This window comes from Cyprinodon variegatus, unplaced genomic scaffold, assembly GCF_000732505.1.
Source record: "Cyprinodon variegatus isolate N-32 unplaced genomic scaffold, C_variegatus-1.0 Scaffold56, whole genome shotgun sequence".
NCBI classification, from domain to species: domain Eukaryota; kingdom Metazoa; phylum Chordata; class Actinopteri; order Cyprinodontiformes; family Cyprinodontidae; genus Cyprinodon; species Cyprinodon variegatus.
Window position 1 is genome coordinate 1110661 of NW_015150509.1, and position 8676 is coordinate 1119336.

General features: G+C 36.5%; 1 protein-coding gene across 4 annotated transcripts in view; it reads right to left on the bottom strand.

Annotated features, from left to right (window-relative positions):
- Positions 1-3022, bottom strand: part of LOC107082583 (protocadherin alpha-C2-like) — a 12810-nt gene extending 9788 nt beyond the window's left edge. For all 4 annotated transcript variants that reach the window (XM_015371348.1, XM_015371347.1, XM_015371350.1 and 1 more), the window contains exon 1: positions 472-3022. In XM_015371348.1, coding sequence (XP_015226834.1) covers positions 472-2886 — 2415 coding nt within the window. In that variant the 5' untranslated portion in view covers positions 2887-3022. The remainder of the gene's footprint in view (positions 1-471) is intronic.
- Positions 3023-8676: the final 5654 nt, after the last annotated feature.

Genomic DNA, 8676 nt, shown 5'->3' on the forward strand with positions numbered 1-8676 from the left:
CCTACTCAAATTAAGAGTAAAAACATTTAATTTAAGAAATCTTTACCTATTTCTAGATTATTTTTGCAGTGTGATCAGATGGATGGGCGTGATCAGATGGATGGGCGTTTGTGAGGATGGATAAAAACATTTATCACCATATAACAGCCCTGGGATTTCATACTCAGCACTCTAAGAAAGTTGTTTTGTTTTCCATTTGCATACATTGGTAAGGTTGCAGCAGTTTCAATTCCACATTATGACCCCTTCCTCAGAAATACAGTCAAACCAATTAGTACAATTCACGCTATTAAATGATTGTTAGATGTTAAGAATGAAAAAATGAAGAGATTTCTCTGAACCAAGCAACCATGTTTTTCTAAAAACACTAACAACTTTCAACAACAAAAAAATATATTTAATTAAAATAGAGAAAAAATAGATGCAATATGTGGTAATAAAACACTAAGACCTTAAGCCATTTAAACATACCTCCAGTGTTGATGCTCTGGAGTCTGTGGTTTCACTTGGGCCTATGCTTCTGGGTATGCTGGATACAAAATATCCTGCTCCTTTGGGAATGATGGGTTGTCTCACCACCACTTTCCCCTTTCTGGTTTCAGCGAGGAACAAGCTATACCAGTAGGCATCACTGGAGATCAGGGTGGAATCTGCAATAGTGGAGCTTCTCTGGCTGATCAAGCTGTTTCTGTTGGCTGGGGGCATCTTGATGGCCTTTGGTTTTGGTTTTTGACATTTCAGGACAATGATAACCAAGATGGTTATCAGCAGCAGAAAGGACACAGCTCCTAGACCAATAACGAGGTACAGGTTTAGGTTTGTGAAGACTTCATACTCTAATGGTAACTCTGTTGTCTCTAAGAAGGTCATGGAATGCTCCACTGTTGATATCTTAATAGTAACAGTAGCAGACAGAGCAGGTTGTCCATTGTCTTTTGCTATAACCACCAGTCTCTGCTGTCTTGGGTCTCTATAGCTGAACATCCTTGTTGTTCGGATCTCACCATTGTACTGATCCAGGCTAAAGAGAGTCGAGTCACTGATCTGCAGCAACTGGTATGTGACCCTGGCATTCTGCTCAGAGTCTGCATCAATGGCAACCACTTTGGTCACCAAGTGTCCTTTCTCTGTGGACCTAGGTATGACCTCCTCAACCACAGAGCCATGTCCCCGCCATGGTGATACAATGATGGGATTGTTATCATTTTGGTCCAGAATGACTATATGAACTGTCACGTTGCTGCTTAGTGGAGGAACACCAGAGTCTCTAGCTTCAATGTGGAACAGGAACTCCTTTTCTCTCTCATAGTCAAAGGTCTTCAGGCCATAAAGATCTCCGTTCTCAGGGTTGATAGAGAAAAGCATGGACATAGACATGTTTACTATTTCTTTTTCCATTATAAAATAAACTAAGTATTGGTTTTCATTCAAATCTGGGTCATGTGCACTTAAAGATGTCAACAACGCACCAGGTGGATTATTCTCCATAACATGGATTGTATAGAAGGACTGAGAGAACATGGGTGCATTGTCATTGACATCCAGAATCTCTAAAGTGATGGTTTCATTTTCAGTTAAGGCTGGAGAACCTCTGTCTGTCACTAAAAGTTTGATATCATATCTGCCTTTGACCTCTCTGTCCAGCGGCCTTGACACCAGCAGCTCAAAGTAACCCTCTGAGGATTTGTTTAAAAGAAAGGGTAAGGCTTCCTGTTGGTTCAGGGTAAGGTCCACATCCCCGTTGTCTCCAGAATCTCTATCACTGACACTAACCACAGCAATCAGAGTCCCTACAGATACATCTTCAGTCACTGATCTCTTCAGGGATTTGATGATCACTTCTGGGTGGTTATCATTCAGGTCCGTAACATAAACCATCACTTTACAATGTCCTGACAGCTGGTTTGCCCCTCTGTCCTGAGCCTGAACGTGCATCTCAAAACTTTGATTCTCTTCATAATCAATCACCCCCTTCACTCTGATCTCACCTGACTTTGGATCCAGGGAGAAGAGCTCCTGTGTCTTTTCTGATGTGTAAAGAGTGTAGGAGTATACCAAGTCAGCGTTTGCGCCTCCATCTAAATCAGTTGCGTTTAAGGTCATCACCACCGTCCCTACAGGAGAATTCTCTGAAACATTGACAGCAAAGACGGGCTGACTGAAAGTGGGGGCATTATCGTTGATATCTAGAACATTAATGATTATGCTGGCTGTGCCGGAGCGAGGAGGCACTCCCCCATCCACTGCAGTTAAAATCAAATTATGAATTGCATCCTCCTCTCTGTCCAGTTTAGCACTGAGCACCAGATCCACATATTTGGACCCATCGCTGCCAGTCTGGATGTTAATGCTAAAGTATTTACTTTCACTCAGATAGTAGGTCTTGACTGAATTCGCCCCCACATCCGCATCCACCGCGTTTGTCAGGGAGAACCTCTCGCCGGCAGGGGTTGCCTCTGAAACGTCCAAATGCATCGTCTTCCTCCGGAAAACGGGCGCGTTGTCATTGATGTCCAAGATCTCCAGCTCAATGTTGAAAATGCGAACGGGATTAGAGAGGATGACATCCATTTTCAGGAAGCAGGAGGTCGTTTTGGTCGTGCATATGCTCTCCCGGTCCATTCTTTCGCGGATGATCAGCTCCCCCGTGTCTTTGTTGATGTCCAGGTAATTTTTGCTGTGAATGACATCGAGCTTCGCGTTGCGCTCCAGCAAACTGCGAACATCCAGACCGAGATCTGTGGCTAGATTGGCGACAAAGGAACCCTCTTCCATTTCCTCCGGTATGGAGTAGCGGGTGATGGAGAGCGCAAAACCCCACAGCGCAACGAACGTGATAAATGCCAAGAGCGGATGTGTCCGTGAAGGTTCATAATTAAGCGCCATTGTGATCAGTAATAAAAAGATTGGTTTGACAAATATGTCCTTACGAGCGGGTTGTCTTCATGCAAAGGAGCGCCAAAGACATTCTAGTTTCCACGAGTTGTAGGAGCCGCAGCAGCAGCAGGCCATCTGAGGTGTGGAGCAGCTGAAGGAGCGGGGTGCGCTCTGACAGCACAGGCAGGGGCGTAACACAGAACCCGGGGGTTGAGGGGCCGTCCATGACGATTTTAAAATGTGCCCCCCCCCCCCCCCCCCCAAAAAAAAAAAAAAAAAATCGGCTTTTTCTTAAATTAATTATATTTGAAAATAAGTGTTTATATCTTTAAACATAATTAACTGCAAAAACAGTGAGATATAAATGGTTATTTAGATTCCTCCAGTCCAATAATGGAGCACAAAAATACATAAATGAATATCAATGTTTTTTTGTTTTGTCTTGCAAAGAAAAAAAAGTAAAAAAAATGAACAAAAAAAGCACTTTTGAAAACAACAAAAGCACTAGATGAACCAGGAAAAAAGATATGAAGAATCATGTAGGCCATAAGACAGTAATCATTAACAGTAAACTTTGTGTATCCCATGGAGCACTATTAAATCCGTAATCTGAAATGCAAAGAAAACCTATTACCAAAAGTGAGAGGCAAGCCATATATGTCAGCGAAGTAGCCAAAAGGCTCGTTGTTACTGTGAAGGAGCTGTTAACATGCAAAGCTAAGCTTTGAGAATCTGTTTATATTTACAGTTGTGTTTAAAAATGTAACATTTAAAATAAATCAAAAATAAAATAACAAATCAAAATTATGACACTAATTTTGAAAAAAAAAAACCCATATAAACAAAACATACAAAAAAAAAACACACACACATATATATATATATATACAATAATAAAAGAAGTAAACAAGTCTGATGCACTACAATTTTGTTGAGAAATCAGGCATTTTTGTAATTTTTGTTTGTTGTCTAAGAATCATTATCAAAGCACATAGATCAGTAAGTTTCATTTAGTATCTTTTATTTATTACTACTGTTTCAGTTTTGTGTTATTTGCATTACTAGTGTGAATTGATCATTTCCCTTAAAGGAGAAGTCCGGTCACATTCAGAATATAAACATCAGACTTTAAGTATGAAATTATTCCTTTTAATAATAATAATTGTTTTTAATTAAGAGTAATTCCATTCAATTGGGTCATATGGGGCATCTTGGTTAGCTTTTGTTGNTGCAGTATTTTGCTTCTACTAAACATCAAAAATAATAAAGATATATTACTATATACTAGAAGCAAAGTGTTAACTTACCAGTCTACTCATAAAATTGAGAAAAGAGAATCGGTTTTACATCACCAACAAACTCCTTTCCAAGATCGATTGCTGTTTTTCCTTGTGCACGATCCCTTTCTTATTGTTTTTTTTAGCCTAATCAGAAGGTTTAAACTTTTTCCTTGCCTCAGCCATGAGCAGTAGTTGAGCAGGCGGAAAAATAGTTGAGCTAAAGCCTTAGCTCCATGACTATATATAAGAGCCTGTGGAAGTAAAGCGATATGTTCTTCCAGGTCACATGACCTGGCCAACGACGGTGTGTCTTCTCACAACTTACATAGTGGGTATTTTAAGAGGAGAGCCCGGCTTGTAGCATTGATGGTGTCAAGCGCTACATATTGGCCTGAGGAATTATTTAAAATAACTCATATACGTCAACTCTTTAGGTCACAAAGTCTGAGGTGTACCTATAAAGGGGGGCTATGTAAACTTTGAAACTCAACTGTAAATGTTCTGATCAGTTGGTACCAATTGCAGTATTTCATGTGTTTATGTGATGGAAAAATTAAACTGCACATCACCCTAAACATTACTATCCTAATCACGAAACATGATGGTGATAACCATATATGCGAAGATTCTTCAGAAGGGGTGGAAAGCCAGTCAACTTGATGGAAAGATGACCAACATGATTCAGGCAGGGGCTGAATGCAAAAAAATAGCATACATTTTAGACTGCCTTTGAATAGAACATGAAAACCACAAACACTTTTTCTTCCTTTTTAATATTATGAAGCACATTGTGTGTCTTTAAAACACACAATTCAAATAAAATAAATTGACAAAACTTTGTAAAAGCTGACAAAATATAAAGACTGAGATTTACACCTTAAATACAAATTTTAAATTAAGATCTATATTTTGTAAGTGCATACGTTTTTACCTAAAATGAACTCAGAAACTTTTCTTCCTTTGCCGCTTGCTTCTAGCATTATGGGAAAATATTACTCATGTCTTTCATATTTCATACCTACACAACACTAATCTCCTTCTTCCCCTTCACCCCTGTTATACCATGAATGCTCTCATATTGTTTTTCAACCGTCTATTGAGCATCCAGCTAAGTACACACACACACACAGTATTGGCTTTTCTTCGTCTCATGACTAGTTCCTGAAATCCTATTGTTCTAAATATATGAAAACTATATTAATTCTAATACTGTCTTACTAGTTATTAGTATTTCTTTTCATGATGGTTAGACTATTTGATTATATGTTACTATTGAGGAGATTCTGATGCAGTCCAATAAGAAGTAGCTTTCATATGAATCAGTTTATTGCACAGTTTAGGCTACAAATAAATGTTTACCAGTATAAAATCCTATTTTTTTTGACAGAATAATGCAAGATAAATAATATATCAATATTCAGTCTGTATGTAACGAGTTTCACTTCTTTGCTAACCCCTTGAGCCAGAATAAATAGTAATACGTTCATCCATAGACGAGGTGTTTTATTGAGTCTAGTTAGTCCAGTTCAGGGTCAGAGAGAAATTCCACTCTGTTTAAACATGTAATGCGATAAATTGCATTTAAGTACAAAAAAAATAAAAAAAATAAAAATTGCACATTACCTATATTCTTTTTTTTCCTCTTCTCAGCATCATAAAATTTGCTTTTCAGACAGATTGAAAATTTCAATTAGGAAACATTATTTATATAAACAATATTAACAAATATTAATTTATTTGTTTACTTAAGCTTCTCTTTATATAAGGTTCTGAAATTAATTGTTAATTTTAATGTTTAATTAGTTTAATGATACGAAAACTATTTAATAATAGAATTGTAATTATCTAATTTATAAGCCTGTTTAACATCCTAATTGAAAGGTCACATATCAAATAGCAGATGCCTGTTTACATTCTCTGTTATCACGGAAACAACAAAACAGTCTTTAATCAGAGGTAACCGGAGTTTGGCTCATTTTTTCCCAAAGACGTTTCAATGCTGATTCAGGAGTCTTTGTCAATTATTTTAGGCTCGCGCTTATATAGAGGAACTTAGTAATTGTGGCAACATTTACCTTTGCATTCTCGCCATCTGGTGGTATAATAGAGAATTACAGCTACCCTATTGATAATTGAAACAATTACAAAAAGTTGTTCTATAATTGTATTATTGTATTATCATTAATGATAATAATGATGATGATGACAATAATAATAATTAACAAGGAACAATTCATGATTAATAATTAACACAATTCATATAATCTAAATCTAAAACATAATATTGTACCATAAAAGCAATTGCTCACAGAAAGCCGATCACACCAAAAAGTTGTTAACTAATGAAGCCTGGTGAAAGAATTTAACTTACATATTTATCTATTCATATTATATTAATTTAACAAGTGATTTATTGAATGACTTGTAGCTGTGACTTTTCTCTGGCAATTATAATTCTGAAACTAAACAAATTTGCACTTTTACAACCTTTTAAATATGTCTAAAATATTAAGTGTGGGTACAAAATTGCACCATGATATTTCACCTTATTCAATTATTAAATTGTAATATACAGTATTATAGCCTGGTTCTTTTAATGCAGTACTTCCACAGTTAGGAAAAGCAAACTGACACTTTTAAAAGTGAGAACAAATGTTTTATAGACTCTACATAGGCCTATTTATGCTTCTCTGTTTTTATTGATTATTCATCAAACAAAAACTATAGACATGCAGCGATAATACTTGTGTTTTAAGGTGAAACAATATCACATAAACACAAATATCTTAGGTGGGAACATTTTAGTCTGCAACCTTTAATACAGTACAACAAAACTGCTATGAGACCTACCAGAAATTGAAAATCAGTGGGGAAATAACGCCCTCCAGTGGGCATTGAGTAGCAGCTCGTATTCCCTGCCAGAAAACAGTGTTTTGTAGATTAAAGGCAAATGTCAGACATTAATTATCTTACATCCCTTAAAGATGTATAGCATGTTAATCATAAAACAGGACTTTGTAATAAAGTTTTTAAATAAATTGCAGTCTTGGAAGCATGTAGCTGTAGGACTATCAGGAATAATATTTTGAATTATTTACTGTCACGAAATGTCAGTGCAGAAAGATCGAAGCTTTCTATCCATCTGACATTATTTTCCAAGGCTTTGAAACACATTCAGAGAATGCCCTATGGTTGTCAGAGTTTTGACAATGAAGCTGTTCACTGAGGCGGTCAGGCTCAAGCAAGCTCCAGATTAACCCAGTGGTCTGTGCTGGCTCAGTTAGAGGCAGTAGATCTTAAGGATAATCTCTGTTGCTGAAGTTTAAAATCTAAGCTTTGTTGAGCAGAAGGTCAGGAGAAAGGTTAAAATCCATTTTTCGCCTTGAAAAAGCTCTCTTTTCTCTTTTTCCCACCACCAGCTTATTTGTCTTATTCCATGGCTAGAGCTGTTGTCTTTAATTTGCAGAAAAGATAAGAAAGCTTCCCAATATTCATTACAACTGTGACTGTCATTGCGTATAAATCAAATTAGGAATTGATAAATACTGAACAGATGTACTTAATTAATAAGACTAAAATTTAGCTTTGCTTAAATCAATGAGCTACAAGAGAAATAATAATTCTTTAACTTTTCATAAAGGGTTGTATCCTGTAACTGTTATATAATCAGTAAGGTCTGTTGAGAACACAGTCTGATTTTGCCATTTTTATAGACAGCCTTTTCAAAAGGCAGTGTACAGTGTACCCCTTGGCTCTTTCAAATGTTGGCACGCTTGTTGTTAACATATTTACGTTTATACTAAGTCTATAGGTGCACCAAAATCTCTTCTCAAGAAGAGAAGCTTTTGTACGACAGAGTATTAGGGCCAGGCAAGAGATTTAAAACATTTTCTTTTTGAATTTGAGAATAAAGTTGTAACATTACGAGAATAAAGTAGTAATACTATGAGAATGAAGTCATCATATCACAACCCATTTCAGAAAGAAAACTTTGAGCTCCAACCAGCATGACAGCTGACCAGCTCCACCAAAAAACAGCCTCACTTTGACATCCTGCCCAATTTATGCTTAGGCTAAAAGATTTCCTTATTTGTCTAATCCAGAGCCAAAGAATAACTTCACATGATGCTCGACATTCCTCATTTTAGAGAAGACAGTGCTTCTTGTAAGAGTTGTCATAAAATACAACTTTATTCTCGTAATTAATGACTTTGTCGTAATTTAATGACTTTATTCTCTTAATATTATGACTTTATTCTCGCAATTTTATGACTATTCTAGTTGCGACTTTATTCTCATAATATTACGACTTTATTCTTGTTGCCTTATAACTTTATTCTTTAATATTAAAACCTTTTTCCTCGTAATGTTATGGCTTTGTTCTCGTAATATTACAACTTTATTCTGAAAATAATTCTGTTCATTACCTTCATGGACACAATTTCTAGTCGCAGCCAAGGTGTTGAGGGGAATCCGTTTTGGTGGCCTTAGGATTGTGTCTCTGCTTTTTGCAGATGAT